The sequence below is a fragment of the Pristis pectinata genome, chromosome 18, assembly GCF_009764475.1.
Source record: "Pristis pectinata isolate sPriPec2 chromosome 18, sPriPec2.1.pri, whole genome shotgun sequence".
NCBI classification, from domain to species: Eukaryota; Metazoa; Chordata; class Chondrichthyes; order Rhinopristiformes; family Pristidae; genus Pristis; species Pristis pectinata.
The window spans coordinates 28,168,619-28,192,252 of NC_067422.1; the positions used below are offsets into that span (position 1 = coordinate 28,168,619).

Here is a 23,634-nt window from a genome sequence, read left to right on the forward strand (position 1 = left end):
AAATGCCTCATATGAGCATATATATTAAAAAGTTTTGCCTGAATGCATTCACCTCGAAGCCCACAGACAGATTGCTCAACACACAGACTAGTGCCACAACACATTATTTACCTCAGTAGACCCTGATCACTGCTCCCAACTTTTGACTGTGGGCACCAAATTTACAACCTTCAAAAATTTCCAATGGTGCTGGGTTCTTACAATGTTTTGACAAGCTCATTGAATGAAAAATAGCTGTCTTCAACTCACCAATGATTTCTTTCTATTCATTATCACTTCCTCCACTTAATTCTACAATAATGTTAGTGTGAAAAGTAATTACAACTGTTCCAAACACTGACATCTATGCAAAAGACACCATATCCCTATCCAGCCTGAGTATGGTCTGCCATTTTCCCATTCTCAATTTGCACTTGTTTATAAGTGCAATGTGTATTTTAGGATAGGTACTTTTTCTGTTTCTTTTTCTTTGTTGGCCTTTGCAGCCTAGCATTCTTGTCACCTGTGTCCTATAATATGCAGCATTTAAGAAACTCACCAAGATTCAGGAACTTATTCAATTAGCTCCCTCTGACTGCCTACAATGTTGAAAGCCAGGGAGCAGGCAGGCACCTGATACTTCTTATGCAGGTAGCAAGCAGCCTCACAGCAACAATTACCCTTTTAACAATTTTTAATGCACCCAGTTTGTCTGCATCTTTCTTATGCTTATATATTTTTCTAATCACACATATTTTAACACAAGCTGACATGTGTGAAAACAATACTTAGCCAGGGCATGTGCAGAAAGCAAAACCATTAAAGAAATAAGAGGGTGGAATGGTAGTGCATGGCCAAAATGCAGAATGCACAGGCAAAATGTACTCTGAGAAAAGCAGATTGGAAGTAATTGCAGGAAAATGATTCTCATGAATGTCAGAAGCCACAAGAAACAATGTCAAAATTGGTCATCTGAATCAGAAGAGATGACTTCCATTTTATTCACTCTTTCACTCCCATTTACACAAAGGAATGGATGTGCTTTTGCGTTCATCTGTTCTGTGTAGACAATGTGATAGTGACCCAAAAATTTAGACTGCATTGCTTACTGCTCCATTTCTGCTGGTGCTCCAGGTGCTGCTGGCTTGGAAGGAATATCCTGATGGAGGTGCAGAACAAGCGCCTGTTTGGGCCTTTTTTAATATTCAAAACAGATAGTCTATTAACAGGTAAATCGATCTCAACTACAGCTACAATGGAAAGATTCAGTTGTTTACAGTGAACAGAGAACAATGAACAAAATAAGTGGCTAAAAAAAACCCTCACTCATGCCTCGAGGAAATCATCCAAACTGAAACTGTATGTTTGGCTATTCAATGTTTAGATTAGATCCTATAGCAATATCAACATGTCATATTGACCACTTAGTCTCTATGGGCTAAGAAGTGAAAAGCAGCCAACAAGGTAACATCACCTGGTTTTGAATGGACATAAAACTGTAGCTCAACTTGATAATTAATTTTAGGTATAAGAAATAATAGAAAATTATTACAAATAGTACTAATTTGTTCCCTAGTTTAACTTTAAAAATATAAAATACACAATGATGGGTGAGATCATATTACTTTTTCCTGTTTTAGCAGTCAAGCCATAAGTTTATGCTCAACCTAATGCAATTCAAATGTTGCAACATTTGCTCAATGCAGACTGGAGAAATAATTTCAATTTGAAACATGCTGAACGCTTCAATCAGTTTGCATACGAGGGACAGTTCTTGACCTTAATACACTAAAAATTCATTAGCTTTGTATCACTTTATTCCAGGATATAAAAATGTGTTTAAGTTAAGGAGTCTAAAAATATCAGTGAAGGAAATGCTCAGTTTGAAATCCCTAAAACTGAAGAATTACATTCAAATGGCTTAGAAACCTTTGGACTGATCAGATTCCTGTACTGGTATGCATATCAGAGAAGAGAAACACAATTATTTAAGGCTTAGTCACAATGAAAGACTAAATGGCCAGCACTTTCAGCCTTGAGACAAAAGTTCTGGGTTTAAGTTACTTTCCAGAAAGTGGAGCATAAAAATTGAGGCAGATGCTCAAGTGAAACGGGCTGCCATATTCTGGATAAGACTCTAAACTGAGACTCCCATGATACGAGTCCTCTATTACTTATTCTCTATTACTTTTTCATTACTAATTTTTATTCGTTTAAATCTCATTTTCCTTTTGTGTTTAAATCTCCATAAATTCCTTTTATATTTGTCTTCTAGGGTCAAGAGAAGTAAAAAAAATGTTCAAACTCTGCCATTACCATCTTCACCATAACAATTTCTCCAATATCAGACTCTGATTATTTATTTTCACTACTGGTTTCCTTATTACAAGCTTGAAGAAGTGTTTACAATGTTTATACTTCTATTTTGTTCTAATATATCTATTTTTTCCCTTCATCAAATTTCCGATTTCCAAAACTCTCCCAGCCTGAGGCTTACTGGTCTTTTGGGAACATTTTGATTTAATAATACTTTTTGTTCAGCCACGGATAGATCATTTTTATGTGGAATTTTATTGCTCAATGGAATGTATGCAAGTCAAAGAAGGTGATACTTAGATGATGCAAATCAGATTTTTTTTTAAAAACAGCCTCAAAAGGAGAGAGTGATGAATACATTGCAGGAAGGTATTCAAACTTAAAACATTGTCAGCAAAGATGGGGAGAAGGAAATGGTGGAATGTATGAGGTCAGATTAGGTAAAACAGAATTGGAGTGGAGGTAGTGGTTTCAGAGGGAAGCTGCCAGGGAAAATTTTAATCAAAGAAAACTAAATTCAAAAGTTAATTTTTTTCTATCAATTGTTCTGTCTTAAATCATGGCCAAAAAAAATGTTTAACTGCCAAATTTCATAGTATTTGCTATTTAAACACACCCAAATGCTTATTTCATTGAACTCAGTTGATTGCCAACAGCCATCAAACAATAGCACATAGTATGACTGGTGCTGAGCTGCTAATCATCTTATATTTAGTGTAAGGTATCAAACAGGGACCTGAATAATCAAAAGTAAATAAAAGTCATTTCAGGAAGACTGACAGAAAAAACAGTAATTGATCAGTGCTTGGGCCCCAGCTACTCAAAATAACTATAAAATAATTTGCATGAGGGAACCAAGTATTTCCAGGCTTGTTGATAACACAACACTGGATGGGACTAGGAATTATGAGGACGATGCAAAGAGGCATTAAAGCAATTTGGGTAGTTAAGTAAGTGGGCAAGTACATTGCTGATACAGCATAGCAAAAATAAATCTGAAGCAACAATGGAAAGGCAGAGTATAATTTAGTTTTTCGTGTGGGGTTCCATGATTGGGCATAGTATCATTCATTCCACTCTATTTCCCCTCTGAGAAGGTTAGAAACTTAAAGCAACTGTTTGAAAACACCTGGAAATCAGGAGAAAACAATTCTCTTAATGAAAAGCTGTAGTGCAACTCAAAATGCTGTCTTTATTGTCTGTAAACAATATTTTAGAGTGGTCCATAGTGAAGCTGTTTAAGATATATTGATACTTTAAAAAGGAACTACTTGTATACAATTGTTGCTGTTTAATTCTGAGTCAACACCTGCATTTATACAATAGAATAGCTTTTCCAACAGAAATCCTCAGATACACACATTTAATTACATTTTGAATGTAATTTCCCACTTTTAGAATCTTTCAATCGTGTGCTTCCACTTTTGTTCGTTCATTCAAACGCAGGTTGATAATTTAGTCTTGCTCTAAGATCTACAATTTGTCATTCATTTATCCAAGCAGACATGGTAATAGAGTATATATAAAATGCAATAAATAGTCTGTAAGTTATCACACTATTTTCCATCCTACAACTACATTATTTTAAATACTGAAATGATTAACTGTTATGTTCTAATGTCTGATGAAATTGTACACAGTAAGTTTTTTTTAAATTCACTTCAAATAAAAATACTTCCAAATATTAGTTTCTTTCAAGGTAATCATTTAAAGACAATTTCAAGCAAAGATCATAGATTAATTTACTACCATTTGATCCAACACTGGTATTGTCGTTAATATGACTACTTAAGCAAAGCTTTCATTGTGCTAATTGAAGACCCTCTATACCCCGTCCCAAAATGATTCCAATGATTCAGGTAATGGAAGAGCTGGTAAAGTTTACGTCGCTTCTCAAACCCTGGAGCTTTGGGAATTTTGTTATGGTACGCTGTATAGAAGGCAGAGTTAAACCCTCCAAATATTCCAGATATTCCTAGTTCGTACTCAGAGTGGCCATAGAAAGATGCAGGATCAAAAATGACTGGCCCATCTTCTACTTGTCCAACATTTCCTCCCCATAGGTCTCCATGAAGGAGAGCTGGTGTAATTTCTATATCATGAAACAGAGCAGGTATCTTCAACTAGAAAGCAAAATGGCAACAGTTAATGTAACATAACAGGTATGAATTTTGTTCTGGAAATTACAGATATCATGGTAAATTTGGGTGTATGCTTATCATTCTCTCAGCAAGTCCCAACCACAGTTGGGGAAAAGGGTAATGTCAAGCCCCCAATAAGAGGAGGTGCTTAAATGTGTTTCTATCATACACAGTCCAATACTGGATTCACTAGGATCTAATCCAGTCGACGTCCAACTGTGTTAGGTGAATGGCACAGTTAAATGCACAAGGAATTAACTAAATTATGGAAATCCCAATCAAGCAGTAAGAATCAAAAATATAATTTGCTATAATAACTCACTTAACTTTTATTGTACCTTCTATTTAAAAAAATTGCTTGCCTGGAATTCAGTGTTAAAGGTTTATGGGTGAATGTACCTGGAGCTTTGACCAGAGCTCCCTGGCTTCACGGTCACCATAATCTTTTTCAATTAAATCCATCTGGATCTGAAGTCGTTGCCAAGTAAAGAAAGTTGCCCAGTCAGTCTGCCAGTCATTATTCTGAAGGAAAAAAACAGAAGATTGGAAATGAGATGTCCAACTTTTTATTTTGATGCACGTCTTATAAAAAGCTGATTTACTTACAAATATTTGCATGGAATATAAAAAAAATGATAGCCTTTAATATGCTGTCTCCAGCTGCTTAATCGATGATCATCCTTCCATCAGGCCATGTGCACTGTTCATTGCACAATGTTCAATTCTATCTATGACTTCAGCAAATGAAACAACCCATGCCTGCCTCAGCAAGACAGGATCAGCATTCAGACATGGGCTGAAGTAGCAAATAATATTCAGACCAAAGTGCTATACAATAAGACCATCTGACCACCTACCCTCAGCATTCAGTGGTACAACCGAGTCTCCCATTGTCAACATACTGGGAGTCGTCATGAATGAAAGTATAACTGGACCAACCACATTTAACATGGCTACAACAGTTCGTCAGAGGCCCAAGATCCCAAATGAACCCCTAAAGTCTTTACACCACCTACAAGGAACAACTCAAGAGTACATGATGGAGTGCAATCTCCACTTGTTTGGATGAACGCAGCTCCAACAACCCTCATGAAGCTCAAGACTTCCTAGGACAAAGCAGCATGCTTGATTAGTCCAAAACATTAAAATGGTGTGTAATAGGTGCACTGTATTTCAAATTCTTCAAAATCCACAGCAGTTACTCACTCACACCACTGACAACCCCTCCCAAACACACAAGCTCTACCACAAAAATCAATAAGGACGACAGGAGGCAATTCCAGTTAGTATTGCAGTCCAGCATGAATTTACATTCAAAAGCTTCAGGTAACTTGCTTTCTCCATTTGTGTCAAAACTGGCCAGTCATCCATTTATAATAATGGCTCAGTTATTTGTCTTCATTAGCACAGTCTGACCTGCTGGTCATGTCTTCCTGCTCTGTGTTTCATATCCTTTACATTTGTTTGTGTTCTCCCTCTTGCTCATTGGTTAATGAGCAAAGACAGAGAAACTGAGAACTTCAACAGCTCATCACCAAAGCAACCAGGGCCTCATTTTTTCTCTATCCCTCCCTCATCCTCTCTGCAACTTAAAAGCAACTTGTTTTCTCTCCTTCCCAGTTTGACAAGGGGCCTTTGACCCAAAAAGTTAACTGTTTCTCTTTCCACAGATGCTGCCTGACCTGTTGAACATTTCCGGCATTTTATATTTTTGTTTCAGATTTCCAGCCCTACATTTTCTTTTGATTTCTGTGATCTCGCCTAACTCCATTTTGTTTGTTTTCTGTCCACTGATGGATGAAAAAGGTACGTGCAGGAATCAACAAACGTAAATATTTCTCCCTTTTATTCAATTATTCTGAGAAGATTAAATGGAAGCCCCATACACATTCTCTGGTGAACACAAAGGGTTCCACAGCAGTGACGGGAGTATGGATAAGTTCCTCCAAGGTCCCAACCAACATTTATCTCACAAGTAACATGAATAAAGCAGATTATCTGGTCATTGCTCTTGTTGCCATTGTGAGGCCATAGGGTACACAAATTGACTGTCACATTTTCCTGCAATGATGCACTTCAGAAATACTTGGATGTCTCATCACCTTGTAGCCTACAAGATTGTAAAAGGCACTGTATAATTTAAAGTTCTTTGATATTTGTACACATCTAATTTTTAAATATATACCATTGTATAGCAACGCTTGAAAAAAATTGATCTGAGCACATTGAAGTTCTAAATGTGTACAAGGAGAAAATGAAAAATCAGCCTACCTGTGGAATGTAACCACAGCAGGTAACAGTATGAAATCCAAACTTGTCCACATACTGGATATCAGACTGCCCTGGCCCCTTGCCTATCTCAGGTAAAAATAAATAAATATTTAGACCAATGGCTATACGACATAAAAAGTAAAAGGACATTCATCTGAACTAATACCTTATCTTCCCAAATGTAACTGTGCATCCTCTACCTCCAATGAGCCATTATTTAGGCAACAGTGAACTGTGTTCCCTTAAATAATTCATATACATTAATCCATTACAAATACAAAAAAAATGGTGTTCAAAACATACATACCATGATAGCTCAAGCAATAAAGTTAAAGCATACTCTTCAATAGATACAGTTGCAGTAGGCAGAGAAAACTTCAAACTGGTAATCTTACCAAAAGTTTCATAAAACTTATATTACCTTAATTTGCCATTACCAATTCAACAGTAAATTACAGTATTTCACAGTACGATACAACTGCATTATTTTCTCAGGTAATTCCTCAGAGATGAATCAATAAAATAAATCCCATCCACTTAAAAGCACAATGTGCACTTAATCCTGAACAGATCAGCATTTTACAGGGTATCTGACTCTTCTGGAACTAGGAGAACAGCAGAAGTTAAAAAAAAATCCCTAACATGATATATCCCCAAATTTTAATTAATATCACTAAGATTTAGAAACCCAAGTTGCATAATTGATCATGCTGAAGTCTTACACATTACCAAATTTTGAGTAAACTTAAGTACTTTACCAACAGTCTGTGCATCTCTTTGTTGCTGCTCCTTAAGTTTTGCATTATGAAGATGCAGATCTGCCAGTTGCTCTCCCAATTTAGCCATATATCTAGAGAAGAAACACCAGAACTGCAAGCAGCAGATTTTCCAACAGTTTTTGAAATAAGCAAACGAATAAGTAACATTTAATTCCATCTTGAACATACCATGTGGCAAATTAATTGGCATCCACACTGATTGTCTTTTTGGTATTATTTACTGTATATGACATGATAAATCATTAAAACAATGTAAAAGGATTTTTAAAATGTCCACTACCTGTTGTCTGTCCATTATACTGTCACATAAATGCTTACATTTTCAATTGTAGTCTCAAAAAATTCTTTGCTTCCAGTTCCATGACAAGAGGAAAATGAACCAATATTTTTGTTTTCACCTCCCATTTTGCCCAATACGAACTCCAGACTCAACCTGATCCAGTTCCCCAAACTATTACTCCACAATCAAAATCAAAAACTTCAGAAACTGAGAAGTCTGAAATGCAGGTCATTGTGGAGCAGTAAAATCAGAAAAAGCTCACAGGTTGGGCAGTATCTGCTGAGGGGTCTTTGATCTGAAATTCGAATTCATTTTTTCTTGCCTCAGATCTGCCTGACCTGTTCAGCATTTTCAGATATTACTGCTCCACAATGACTTGTAATTAAGTCACAACAGATCAAATACCTTAATTCCATAGTGCTATTGTACAAATATAAATTCAAAGAAGAACCTCAAGATTATTCTTGATACCTAGATAGTGATGTGGAACTGGGTTGGGTTGAAATCATTTATAGCAGAAGGAAGAAGGACATGGGCAGCGGTCGTCTATAGAACCCCTAAATGTGACCTCTCAATAGGTCAGAGCACAAATGGGCAAGTATAAAGTGCATGTTTGAAGAGAACTGCAATTATCATAGGAGATTTTAACTTGCATATTGGTTGGACGAACTAAACTGGCAAGGGTATCATAGAAGAATTAGTGGAATGTTTCTGGGATTGCTTTAGAGAGTAGTGCAATGTGGAGCCTACCCAGGAATGAGCTATTTTAGATTTGGTCTCATATAATGAGGAAAGAATAACAGGGATCTTGTGATTAAAGATCCCCCAGTGGATAGTGACCACAATATGAAAGAATTCCAAATGCAGTCTGAAAATCAACGCCATATATCCATGAACAGTGGCTTCAATTTAAATAAGGGCAATTATAATGTTGAGGGAGGAGTTATGGAAGATGGACTGGGTACACAAGTCAAGAGACAAGTTACTGGACAGTGGCAGGTGTTCAAACAGCTGATCTATAATATTCAGCAAGTTTATCTCAATCAAAAAAAAATGGGGCAGGAGAAACAAGTTGGCAGGACCCGACAGATTGCACACTAAGGTTTTAAAGCTTGCAGAGATAATGGACCCATTGGTTGAAAATTTTCACATCTTACTACATTCTGGGAGGATACCAGAAGATTGGAAAAGCCAATGTGACTCCCTCTCAAAAAAAAGGAGAAAGGCACAAGACAGGAAACGAAAGGCCAGTTCCCTGTATTTTAACAGGTATTATAGGCAAGATGGTCAAGTCAATAATCAAAGAGGAAATGGCTAATCATTTAGGAAAGCTGAATGTAATCAAACCTGGTCAACATGCTTTTAAGAAAGGTAAATCATGTTTGACGAATTTGCTCTTAATTTTTGAGGGTGTAACAGGGAGAGTTGATATTAGGGAACCTGCAGATATTGTGTATTTAGATTTCGAAAAGGCACTTGACAAAGTGCCACATAGAAGGCTGGTGCATAAATTAAAAGCCTATGGTATCAGAGGAAGTCTGTTTTGAATGGATTGAAAACTGGCTGTCTCATAGAAAATGATAGAGTTGGAATAAATGGGTTCTTTTCAGAATGGTAGGATGCAACTATTGCAGGAATCAGTTCTAGGCGCACAATTATTCACTATTTAATGACCTGGAGGAAGGAATAGTATGCAAGGTTTCCAAATTTGCCAATGATATGAAAATAGCTGGAAGGGCATGTTGTGATAAGGATATTGCAATTCTGCATCAGGATAAAGACAGATTGAGTGAATGGGCAAAAGACTGGCAAATGGAGTTTAAAGTGGTAAAGTATGGGATCATGCATTTTGGGAAGAGAAATCAAAAAGGCAAATTATCTAAATGGACAGAGACTGAATGTGAGTGAAATACAGAGAGATCAAGGTGTTCTGGTGCATGAATCACAAAAAGCTAGCATGCTGATCCAGCGAGTAGTTTATAAGACAAATGGCATTTTGGCCTCCATTGCAAAGGGGTTGGAGTTTAAAGATGGAGAGGTTTTATAGCAATTGTACAGGGCATTGGTAAGGCCCCACTTGGAATACTGTGTACAGATTTGGTCCCCTTACCTAATAAAAAGATAATCACATTGGAGGCAGTGCAAAGGAGATCTGGATTGGGAGGGTTGCCACACCAAGGGACACTTAATAGTTTGGGCTCATATTCCTTGAAGTTTAGAAGAATGAGGGGTGAACTTATTTAAATATATGATCCGAAAGGGCTCGACAGGGTAGATGTTGGGATGTTTTCACTAGTGAGGCTAGTGGGATTTTAGATATTTTTCCATTACTTTGAACATTTTTATGACAACTGTTTCTACCTTGGGTACAGAAAACAAAAATAAGAAAATAAAAGCACAAAATGCTAAAGATATTCAGCACATCAATGAAGCACCTCAGAAGAAAGAGGAAACATTTTAGATTAATGATCTTCCAGCAGAATTTAAGATTTGAGACCAAAAAAGATAATTAAATAAGTTATAATCAGCTGATTATTGATATTCTAAAAACACAATTCCAAGTATTTGAGAGAAAGTAACTTAGCAGTATTACAGGTCACTAATCTGAACCAAGGATTCAATTATATCATGAACTGAGATGATGTAGCTTCCATCGAGGTAATGGTTCAGTAAGGTAATGTAGAATCAGGATAGATGGAGGAAGTTCTATTGTGCAGGTGCATAAAATGAGAGATGGAATAAAAAAAAAATGAATAAAATGTACTCAGCTTCTTATTAACAAGTAACCGGAAGCAAAGTTCCAAAGGATAGGGTAGAAGGGAAAGTAGACACATTTGAACCCATGATAAAGTCTGGGAAACATGCACTTTTGGAACCCAAAATGAAACTTATCATTGAAATTGCTCTTTTACTTAAAAACAAACACAAAAAAATTGGAAATGATATTTCTTCATTTTTGTTTTTGTGAAGCTGGCAAGCAGTAGAGGGTAAGGTAGCATCGTGATTAAACAATTAGATTTATCCAGAGAAAGACTTTAAATCCTGAAACGGGAGTTCAAATTCTGCCATGATAGTTGAAAAGTTACATACGAGAAACTTATCGATTCATTGGCCTACAACTATCCTCTGGTATGGCCCATAGACAATCAGGAACAGACTATTTATACTGGCTTTGCTGGTGGACATCCAAATTTCATGAACAAATACAAAAATTCATCACCTAAACTCAACTTTTTGCTCTGAGACAATTCTTTTAATTCTGATTCAGAAATTGCCCTGGTCAGATTGGAATAATGTTAAGAAGAAAGGACAGTGAACTTTCAATTTTTATAACTTACTTGTTTAAACTATGAATATCCAAATGCTCCATAATAAACATCGATCCACCATCCGACAGACTGATCACTTTTATTGGCCTTGGCACTTTAACTGTGTTCGTTTTCAAGATGGCCTCCAGACTTGCCATTTCACCATCAAACATTTTTTTGGCCTGTTTAAAACAGTGTGGATAGTGAGACCATGACCAATAACAATATGAAGAATCACCAAATTAGTTATCAAACAAGCAAAACCCAAATGTTGTAAAATTTCAAACATACCAGTCTTTGCAACTCCCATCAATATAATGTCACCTCCTGGAATTCAGACTAATGCATGCCATTCAAATGCAGAGTCAATTGTTTGCTAAGGCATGGATAAAAATAGAAATCTGTAGTATTTATTGTTCATAGCTGACACTATTTCTCTATAGCACAAATTTGAGACCCCTGCCCTTTTGTTTTCATTACACATTCATGTGAAATTAATCAAATGCAACAATATGGTTAATTGCCTATTCTCCTCAATGTGAGGTACCCAATTTAACTCTCCTAAGCATGTTTAATGCTCTTTTTCAAGTAACAATTCAAATCATTTTTAACTATTGTATATCAGTGGTGATATTTATGAGCAAGAATTCCATATTCTAAATTATCCATTTTTCTGAACTTCACTTTAATTACAAAGAGTTTACGGCAGAGAAACAGACTTGTGTTATGATCCACACATGCAACCCCACCCCGCTCCCCCCATCCTTTTTCATGCAGCAATTCATGAAGCAGGTTCACATCAAAGGTAGAGAAGATGAATTTCTGTTGGTAGCAAAATTCCAAAAGAATGTTCCACAACCCATCTCAACTGATAGATTTGAAGACTTCTGTGAGGTTTAAAAAAGGCAGTGTATAGTGGTGATACTGTTCATTGCATCTCTTGTTGTTGTCAAGGTGGACACCATGACCGTTATGCCTCCAGGTGTAGAAAATACACATAGCGGTTCAGAGAGCAGCGTTTCAGGCAGTGGAAGATGGTGGCTGTCTTTTCCTGCAGCAGACATAGGGGAGACCCCCTCTGTCGTTACTGTAAATGAATTTGTCTCCTTTCTTGAATATGCTCACGATTACAAGATCTCTGAGGTCCCTTGGCATTTCCTCCTCTTCCCAGACAAGGTTGAAAATCTGTGATTGATTTTCTTTTTAGAACTTCTAAAGGGATACCCAAGGCCTTATTGTTTCACAGACAGGGTGTAGCATTTTCAATTTATCATTCAGGGGTGGTACTGAGGTTAGGCAAGATAATTTGCTATATAGTGGAGTTAAGGGTGCACATGTCTAACTCAGAGTAATAGCTGATGAGTTCTTTGAAGTGTTTCTTCTAGCAGCTGCTGACTGACTCCTTGCCCTTGGCAAGTTCACCTCCTTGGCTCTCAGTGGGATGCAGCATTGGAGATTTAGTCCTCTCCCAACCTACCTCAATTCTACAGAACTGCACTTAGACAGTAAAGGCTCATGTTGAAGCACTGCCAAATTAAATTCACAGCACGATTCCAGTACTGACATACTAACAAGTGAGTCAGAAAATATATTTGAATGATCGGCACTGTCATAAATGAGAATGTGGAAAATGTGCACAAGTTCCCATATCTCAGGAGCTGCCTCTCAATAAAGGCAGACTCGATGATGAATGAAATTCACCATTACCTTTAGTGTGCTAGCACAGCCTTTGGTCTTTTAAGGAAAAGAGATCTTGAAGTTCAATGTCTCCCATCCAAGATAAAGCTTATGGTCTCCTAGGCAGCTAGGATCCCTGCCTTCCTGTATGCTTCCAAGATCTAATTATGCACCTCAGAACCCTAGAGAAATTCTGCCAAGGTTGCATTCACAATTTTTTCCTAATCAACGAGCAGGATAAACAAACCAGCTTCACTGTGCCCTGCCAGGCCAACGTCCCAAACTCTGATTACAATCAGCCAGGTCCAATGGACAGGCCACATCATTCACATTCCAAACACCAGACCTGCGAAATGGAGACTTCATACCAAGGTCAATCACAGTAACAAACTAACAGGTGAACAGCAGAAAAGAATCATGGATGTTCATGAAAAAAATGTAGCATCATATGGGAATCCCTGGCATGTAAATATTCAAAATGTAGGAGAATTAGGGATGGCATTGAGAACTAAGTTCTCAAGAACAGGAACCAGAGCAGGCCCAGGAACACAACAGAGCCCAGTGTAAACAGCAGAAGGAGCACACCACTTCCTGAACTACTAACTCACACACCCCGTCCAGCACTTCCTCGCCAACGCAAGGCAAAATGTTCTGATCTCATATTGGCTTGTCAGCCACCTCAGAACTGGAGTGGAAATCATCAATGATCCCAGGACACAATCTCACAAATGCAAATATTCTGTACTGCATTTTACACAGATTGATAGAACCTAAATAAGGTACACTAAATAGCTCAGAGCAATATTTAATTTACTCAGAAATTACTGCAACACTGATCAATGACAAGCTAAAATTAGCTAACATTAATTTACAAGTTAAACACAGAAACATCATAAATGTAAATTCTCAGCCTACAAAGCACTTTTTCTGTTCATTTTCCCCCAATGACAAAGTGAAAGTGTGTGTTTTGTTAAGTTCTCAGTGAAGCACTTGTGAATCTAATTTTCACTCTAGCACAGACTTGCTGTTCCTGATGGCTCCTTCAATGAGGTCCCCTATTTGCAAGAAAAGGCAGTTAAGAAACACAAATTCTTTATTTAAAATCTACTAATTCTCTGAGAAGTGTTGCACAACAGCACAGAACTAGTTTATTTTCAGGCAGAAAAGAAGTAATTTCCTGACACTATTTTGGCCAAAATTCAATAATTTCTCTCAGCTGTTGCTGTCAGGCATCATTCAAAAGGGAACTTCGGCATCAAAGAATGACATCATCAAGCTGGCTGAACAACTGATTGCATTTTAAGATCCTCACGGACTAGAAAAATAAAAGAAGAAATTTTTAAATTTAGTTCAAAGTGCTTAGTTCAAAATAAAAATATAAACGTAAACTATAAAGGTTAATACTGAAGTATTATGAAGAACATTTTAAAACCCCTTATGTTTTGAAATATCTTAGAGAGGGAATTACAATATACCGTAATGAAACTAGATTAAAAGGGGGCAGACATTTTGCTAAATAGTAATTTAACCTTAGCATAATATTAGTAATTCATAGTGCTTATGGAATAAAATGAATCTTCAGGGTATTTTACAGTGGGACTGATTTGCAAAAATATTTATTATCATTCGAACGATTTCTCTTGATTGTGGTAGAGAAAGCTACAAGTGGCAGAGCTTGCAGAACAGCACTGAATAACCAACAGCAACTTCACAATTTCCACATTCAATGACACATGAATGAAAATTCCAAATGTGCTTTATTTTCTGGAACTACAATGGCAAAACTATTAAAATGCTAACTCAAAATCCAGACCTATTTATATCGAGCCAACACTTAAGTTTATTAACTAGCTTTCTCTCAAATAAATTCCATTTTCACTTTTTTGAATCAACCTGATTCTATTACAGATAAAAAAGGATTAAATCTGCCACCTATCTCAGATTTTAAAATCACTGTCCTAACATTGTTATATTATAAACATTTAAACAACCAGACAAAATATATCCAATATGTATCATAAGACGGATTTGGATGTAATACTGATATTTTGGAGATGTACTCAAAGCAGGTGGTGAAGGAATGGAGAAAGAACAGATGGTGGCAAGGGCCATACTATCACTCTGTTAGCTTGATAACAACAAGTGATGGAAGCTATTGTCAGATTAGGAGACTTCAGTGAAAACATATTCACAATAAATTTAGTTCAAATCTGAAATGAGAGGTTATAGCTCGAAGAAAAAAAACTTTTTTTTTCCCTAATGGAATCAGAAGAAGATGAAGGTTTAGCACAAGATTATTTCTGCTAGCTACTGAATTGGTGACAAGACAGGAGAAATCAAATACTATCACTAGGAAGATAAAGGGAAAGCATAGTAAGCATATGAAAACACTGAATCCTTCATTGTTTGCCTGTTGCAACAATTCTATGTTCTATTATAACATCAACAAAGTTAATGGCAGGGCTTTTAGCAGTTGGAGGAACAGAGGGATCTTGGGGTCCATGTCTATAAATCCCTCAAGGTTGCTGCGCAGATCAATAGGGTTGTTAAGAAGGCGTATGGAGTGTTGGCCTTCATTAGTCGGGGTTTTGAGTTCAAGAGCCGCAAGATGACGTTGCAGCTCTATGGAACTCAGGTCAGACCACACTTGGAGTATTGTGTTCAGTTCTGGTCGCCTCATTATAGGAAGGATACGGAAGCTTTAGAGAGCGTGCAGAGGAGACTTACCTGGATGTTGCCTGGATTAGAGAGCATGTCTTATGAGGATAGGTTGAGCGAGCTAGGGCTTTTCTCTTTGGAGAGGAGGAGGATGAGAGGTGACTTGATAGAGATATCAGATATATAGATATCAGATATAGAGATAAGATGATAAGAGACATAGATCGAGTGGACAGTCAGAGACTATTTCCCAGGGTGACAATGGCTAACACAAGGGGACATAATTTTAAGGTGATTGGGGGAAGGTATAAGGGGGAATGTCAGGGGTAAGTTTTTTTTTTACACAGAGAGTGGTGGGTGCGTGGAACACACTGCCTGCAGGGGTTGTAGGGGTAGATACATTTGGGACATTTAAGGGACTCTTAGATAGACACATGAATGATAGAAAAATAGAGGGCTATGTGGGAGGGAAGGGTTAGATAGATCTTAGAGCAGGATAAAATGTCAGCACAACATCGTGGCCCGAAGGGCCTGTACTGTGCTGTAGTGTTCTATGTTCTATTATAACATCAATTAAAGGTGAACCTGATAAATACCTGAAAAGGAACAATTTAAATGAAGAGAAGGAAAGGACAGTTAATGAAAATCAAAAGCTCCAGCAGCACAATTTGCACAAGCAAATTTTCTGTAGGTCAAATGGCTTCCTCCTGTCCTACAAGTTCTGTGATTCAACCTTGTGCACTAGTTGACAAGGCACACAGATTGTTACATCTGTTGAAAGGAAGTCATCTTTAATGTTTTATGGCATTGTTTTCCCTCATATTTGTGGTGTTGATTCCTAAAGTCTAAAGTTGCACAAATATTGGTTTTACCCTCCCAAATAACAATAATCCAGATATGAAGCTAGATAGTAAACATGGTAACTTTTTCTAAATTTGAAATCAAATTTTACACCCTCTTAACACCAACATTTGTACAGATTCATCACTGGAAAGCAAGGAGGCCACCAAGACCTTATTCTGTTCTTCCTTGTGAAATCAGCCACTTTAACATAGAATACCACCCAAATGTGGAATTATGGACAGTGTAGAGTGCCAAAGGATATAGCAAAATATAGATCAGTTACAGACATGGGCGGAGAAATGGCAGAAGGAGTTTAATCCGAGCAAGTGTGAGGTGTTACACTCTGGGAAGTCTAATGTAGGTGAAAGTACACAATTAATGATAGGACCTTTAACAGTGTTAACATGCAGGGGGATCTTGGGGTCCAAGTTCCGAGCTCCCTGAAAGTGGTCGCACAAGTTGATAGGGTGGTAAAGGTGGCATAAGTCATGCTTGGCTTTATTAGTCGAGGCACTGAGTTCAAGAGTCAGGAAGTGATGTTGCAGCTTTATAAAACTCTGGTTAGGCCGCATTTGGAGTACTGCATTCAATTCTAGTTGCCTCATTACGGAAAGATGTGGAGGCTTTGGAGAGGGTGCAGAAGAGGTTGCAGGGAAGGTTTACAAGGATGCTGACACAAGAGACTACAGATGCTGGAATCTGGAGCAACACACAAAACACTGGAGGTATTCAGCAGGTCAGGCAGCATCTATGGAGAGAAAAGGACAGTGGACGTTTCTTGTTGAGACCCTTCATCTGGATTGATGCTTGATGCTGCCTGGATTAGAGGGCATGTGCTATAGAGAGGTTAGATAATTTAAGGTTGTATACTCTGCAGTAGCAGAGACCTGATAGAAGTTTATAAAATTATGCATGGAATAGTTAGAGTAGGCAGCCCGTATGTTTTTCCCCAGGGTTGAAATTTATGGTGAGAGGAGGAAAGTTCAAAGGTGTGCAGGGCATTTCTTTTTTTATATATATATATATCTACATACACACACACACACGCAGTGGTGGGTGCCTGGAATGCACAGCCAGGGGTGGTGGTGGAGGCAGATATCATAGAAGCACTTAAGAGGCTCTTAGATAAACACATGAATATGCAGAGAATGAAGGGATATGAACTATGCACAGGCAAAAGGGATTAGTTTAATTAGGCATCATTAGTTTAATTAGCTCAGCACAATATCATGGGCTGAAAGGGCTGTTCCTGTTCTGTACTGTCCAATATACAGACAGAAGAGAGTTAGTTGAATTCGGCATCATGTTCAGCACAGACATAGTGGGCTGAAGGGCCTGTTCCTGTGCTGAACTGTTCTACATCCTGTAAATTTGGGACCTGTAATTGTGATGTTCAGCACCATAATATCTTTATCTACTGATTTTTAATTCATTTCCCTCCATCCTGTTTCAATTGGCTTTTACACCCATCGCACTGACATGAATAAACGCAAGGCAGAGACAAGCATCCCAGCACCTTTTATAGGCAATGCAGATTGAGTTTTATAATTATCCATTCATTTTTTTTTGCCATTACTTTAGTCTTACAAAAATATCTTTTAAAGGTGAATTTAAACTGGACAACAGTAAACAAGGATTTGCAAACAGGACTGATCAAGCTGCTGGTGGGCTCTATTTGTCTTAGTTCTAAAACAACAGGCTTGAGTGAAAAAGCATTAATTCATTGGAATTACTATTTAGAAATCTTACTTGATGACCAAATAAATTGGTTTAATAGTTATGGACTCAAGGATCAGTTACCCAGAGTGATACTGGTAGTTATTTGCACAAGTCACTGATATTTAAGTAATTAGTGGAGCCTCTATATCACTCATGGATGGTCAGGTTTACATAGCTCATAGATATGCTTTGGTTTAATGTAGGTACACAAACAGAAGTTAATGGAATTTAACTCTTGCATCTTATAAATGTCTACTTCAGAAGCATGCTGGCATTACGCACAGGGTAGCTTTGTAATGGAAAAATTCTTGTGGGACCCATTTAAATCCAAGCAGGGCATGCCGTGTAGCAATCAAGAATAGGAACACTGATGAATTTTTCCCCTCAATGCCTGAAGGTCAAATGTAGTTCTGGAATCAGCTTATCAATAAACCATTAAGGAACTCTTTTAGTCTAACTATAACTGAAATATGTCAAGATGAAAGAAAACATGAAAGGAATAGAAAGAACAAATGATAATTTCAAAGCAAAGTCACATTTTAAATGGAAATCAAAAACTTGCAGACATTGGAAACTTGAAATATAAAAAAATTCATAGCTTTTGTTCATTTTCTCTCCAACTACCCCCATTAATCCATCAAACAAATGACCTCCAGCTTATCCCCATGGCAACACAGACTTCACCCGATCAAAGATATTCCCATTGTCCAACCATCCCTTCCCCCACTTTTTCTCTGCAATTTCAAACCAACTTGTTTTCTCTTTTTGCCAGTTCTGACAAAGGATCTTCAACCTAAAATGTTGACTGTTTCTCTTTCCACAGGTGCCGCCTGACCTGCTGAGTGTTTTCGCACATTTTAATTATTAGGAAATGTTCTGTCCATTTATGGATAATTTTTTTTGTGTATATACATCCTTATCAGTAGTTAACTTGACAGTGATACAAATATTTTTCCTTACCAAACCTACTCCAGAAACTGTAACAGCACAATAGTCACCTACTTCAGGAGAGAAATAAGAAACTAACATAATTTCGTGAAGAGTTACAGTACTGAAACAAATAAAATCATATTCCCTTGTGACTATATAAAAAGAATGTACAAATCATCTCTGAGCATCTAAAAGAAAATTGTACCGCTCTACAACTACTTGTTTATTAGGATAAATGAAAAAAAATGGTAGCAAAAGACTGGCCTAGCAAGCCCAGCCCACATTCATGATGCACAACACAAGATCACACACAAGACAAAGGAGTAGAAGTAGGCCATTCGGCCCATCGAGTCTGCTCCGCTACCTCACCGTGAGCTAAACTAAACTATTCCCATCTAGCCCCAATTTCCTGCCTTTTCCCCATATCCCTTGATACCTTGACTAATTATATACCTATCAATCTCCTCCTTAAACACCCCCAATGATCAGGCCTCCACAGCTGTATGTGGCAAAGAATTCCACAAATCCACGACCCTCTGGCTAAAGAAATTTCTCCTCATTTCTGTTCTAAACGGGTACCCTCTAATTCTAAGACTGTGCCCTCTAGTCCTGGACTCACCCACCAAGGGAAACAGCTTAGCCACATCTACTCTGTCCAGTCCTTTCAAGATTCTAAACGTTTCTAATGAGGTCCCCTCTCATGCTTCTGTACTCCAGTGAAATACAGTCCAAGAGCTGACAAAAGCTCATTGTATGTAAGCCCTTTCATTCTGGGAATCATCCTTGTAAATCTCCTCTGAACCCTCTCCAACTTCAGCACATCCTTCCAAAGATAAGGGACCCAAAACTGCACATAGTATTCCAAATGAGGTCTCACCAGTGCCCCATAGAGCCTCATCAACACTTCCTCATTTTTATACGTTATACCTCTCGAAATGAATGCCAACATAGCATTCACTTTTCTTACCACCGATCCAACCTGGTGGTTAACCTTTAGGGTATCCTGTACGAGGATCCCGAGTCCCTTTGCACTTCTGTACTTTGAATTTTCTCCCCATCTAGATAATAAACTGCCCGTTTATTCCTTCTTCCAAAGTGTACAACCACACATTTCTCAACTTTGAATCTCATCTGTTATTTCTTTGCCCACGGTCCTAAACTATTTAAGTCTCTCTGCAACCTTCCTGTTTCTTCAATACTCCCTACTCCTCCACCTATCTTGGTGTCATCAGCAAACTTAGCCACAAAACCATTTACTCCATCATCCAAATAGTTAAAGTACAGAGGAAAAAGAAGCGGCCCCAACACCGACCCTTGCGGAACACCACTGGTAACCGGCAGCCAACCAGAACAGGACCCCTTTATTCCCACCCTTTGCTTTCTGCCTATCAGCCAATGCTCAACCCATTCTAATATCCTTCCTGTAATTCCATGAGCTCTCATCTTATTAAGCAGCCTCTTGTGCAGCACCTTGTCAAACGCCTTTTGGAAATCTAAATACACAACATCCACAGCCTCTCCCTTATCCGCCCTACTTGAGATTTCCTCAAAAAACTCCAAAACTGCCTTCAGATTTCACACTTTCTATTGACTTGGATATTCTGAACCAAGCAATTAAAGGGAAATGACCCAAAAGGACCTTTTCTGTTGCTGAAATGGAGTCAGAGTTATACAACACAGAAATAGGCCCTTCAAGTCCAACTCATCCATGACACCTCAGTTGTCTATTTGAGCTCATCTCATTTCCCGCACATTTGGCCCATATCCCTCTCAACCTTTCCTATCCGCGTACCTGTCTAAATGTCTTTTAAAAGTTGCAATTGTACCCATCTATACCAGTTCCTTTGGCAGCTTATTTCATATACCCACTGCCCTCTGTATGAAAAATATGCCCCTCAAATCCCTTTTAAATCTTTCCCTTCTCACCTTAAACTTCTAGTTTTAGATTCCTCTACCCTGGGAAAAAGACTGTGACTATTCACCTTATCTATGTCCCTCATGACTATATAAGCTGCTGAAAGATCACCCCTCAGCTTCTTATACGCCAGGAAAAAAAAAGTCCCAGCCTATCCAACCTCTCCTTATAGCTTAAGCCCTCCAGTCCTGGGAACATCCGTGTGAATTTTCTTTGCACCCTTTCCAGCTTAATGGCATCCTTCCTGTACCCAGGCCACCAGAACTGCACACAGTATTCCAAATGCTGTCTCACCAATGTCTTGTACAGCTGTAACATAACATCCCCAATTCAACTTGTACTCAATGCCAACTGACAAAGGCTAGTGTACTAAACACCTCCTTCTTCACCCTATCTTCCCGTGTCTCCAATTTCAGGGACCTATGTATATCTACCCCTAGGTCCTTCTGTTTTACAGTACTTTCCAGGGTCCTATCATTTAACGTTCAAGTCCTACTCTGTTTTAATTCACCAAAGTCAACACTTCACACTTGTCCGAGTTAAATCCCATTTGCCATTCTCTGGCCCACTTCCCAAATTGGTCTAGCTCCCCTTGTAAACTTTGATAACCCTCTTCACTGTCCACTACACCATCAATTTTGGTGTTTTCTCAATTTATGAACTTACTAACCATATTAACAACCTTGTCATCCAAATTGTTAACACAGATGATAAACAACAGTGGACCCAGCCCCAATCCCTGTGGCAGACCACTGGTTAGAGGCCTGCCAATATGAAAGAAAACTCTCCATAACCATCTTCTACCTCCTTCCACCAAGCCAATTTTGTATCCAATAGGCTAGCTCACCCTGGATTGCATGTGATCTCACCTTCCAGACCAATTAAAAAGTAATCAAGTAAGTTTATCAAGGTTATTCCTGCCTCCACAAAAGAAAAACAGTGAATCAAACATATTAATGTTTTCAATTGGATAGGTATACCTTATTGTTGAAGGAGAAACATTTAGCATGTTGTAGCTGTATTACAATCTAGTTTTCTGCCTTTAGCTCAAAACCCTAACATTTTACAATTTTTTTCTTATATCTCTTTAATTGTCACTTCATCAGCTTCAATAGAAACAAAATTTGTCTTAACATTAAATTTTATACATACTGTAGTGAAAAAACTTCTGTCGCACTAATGAAGAGAATTATGGATTAACATGATTTTTGCAATCTAATATTACCTGGACCTTCAAATGTTGACTTGGAGTTTCTAAAATGAATAATTATCTAGGCCCTTTTGAAGTATCCAAATATAAAACAAATTATATTTACAATAATTTGTCTTTTCCATTTTCTTGGATCAGTTTCATTTATTAGCGGTGGTAGAATTGTCAAAACACCCATTTTTCTATTTCAATAAAACATCACCAGAGATAGGAAACGTAGTGAGGAAATCTCCAAAAACACATCTACTCAGAAATAGCATTGTTAATATTGTGAAATTAATCTATTCACGAAAAGTCTAAGCCCACTTCAAAAGTTGTTTTCACTAATATTCTTTAGGACTTTCGTCCCTTCCTACTGGAAGTTTAACCCATGCATCGATCATCCCTGGTCAATATCAATACGAAATCTATTTTACTAGTTTGAAGCTAGTTTGAACTGGTTGCATCACTGCCTGGTATGGAGGCTCCAAAGCACAAACTCAAGAGATATTCTATGATCCCATGGACACTACATTATTCCTCTTTCGCACTATTTATTTATTTATTTATTTTTGTGACTTATAGTAATTTTTTTGTCCTTATGTCTTGCACTATACTGCTACCACAAAATAACACATTTCACAACATATGCCAGTGATCATAAACCTGATTCTGATACCTCCCTGTATTATTACCATAGTTTAATATTACATTCAAGTTTACCTCCTCCATTTTTCTAATTAGCTCATGTACCTGTGTCACGACAGGCATGGTGGTGTAGTGGTAGTGTAACACTATTACAGCGCCAGCAACCCATGTTCAATTCCGGCCACTGCCTGTAAGGAGTTTGTACGTTCTCCCCACATCTGTGTGCATTTCATCTGGGTGCTCCAGTCTCCTTCCAAATTCCAAAGACGTACATGTTAGGAAGTTGTGGGCATACTATGTTGGCGCCAGAAGCGTGGCAATACTTGCGGGCTGCCCCCAGAACACTACACAAAAGAGGTATCTCACCCTGTGTTTCCATGTACATGTGACTAATAAAGACACTTTATCCCTTTTGTGCACTGTATCGCCAAACTATATCCCGCCCTTCCTCAAGGTTCAGATCTTCTGACAGAAGTTATTAGCGTAACGGATTTTTGCAGCGTCTGTAATCCCCGAGAGAACAGTACAGGCCCTCCCCATCACACACACACAAACAAACACACACACGCCATGTCAACATTCACACAAACCATAAAGGAAATGCATTAACCTGGCTTTTGTGATTGATTTTGACAAACACTCTTCCTGAATCCGTTTCATAACTCTGCCCTTGGCTAATACACCCACCCCCTGCGTATCCCAACCCCCTCAGACGAGTTGTGTTCAGTTCTCTCTTCAGCACACTCTCCATCTTCAATCCTCCACTGCCAATCAGATTCCAGGAGCTTCCACAGGAAGTCGTCAACTGATCGCCTGATGCTAATACATATTAAATAAAACGATATTAGTGAGGGATTAAACATACAGTTTTGGAAATTGCAATTATTTGGGTGGGGACTTTTTAATTCAAAACAGGAGCACCTTAAACTGGTATTCGCTGACTGGTGTAAAGCAGGATAACTGCCTGAGGGAACTACAATT

General features: G+C 38.0%; 1 protein-coding gene across 1 annotated transcript; it reads right to left on the reverse strand.

Moving 5' to 3' along the window:
• Positions 1 to 1,021: 1,021 nt before the first annotated feature.
• On the reverse strand, positions 1,022 to 23,450 carry fn3krp (fructosamine 3 kinase related protein). The gene is made up of 6 exons (XM_052032881.1): positions 23,264 to 23,450; positions 11,105 to 11,256; positions 7,466 to 7,557; positions 6,708 to 6,790; positions 4,836 to 4,958; positions 1,022 to 4,418 (listed from the first exon to the last, which is right to left on the reverse strand). The coding sequence occupies exons 1-6, from the start codon at positions 23,402 to 23,404 to the stop codon at positions 4,080 to 4,082; spliced, it is 930 nt and encodes a 309-aa protein (XP_051888841.1). The 5' UTR covers positions 23,405 to 23,450; the 3' UTR covers positions 1,022 to 4,079.
• Positions 23,451 to 23,634: the final 184 nt, after the last annotated feature.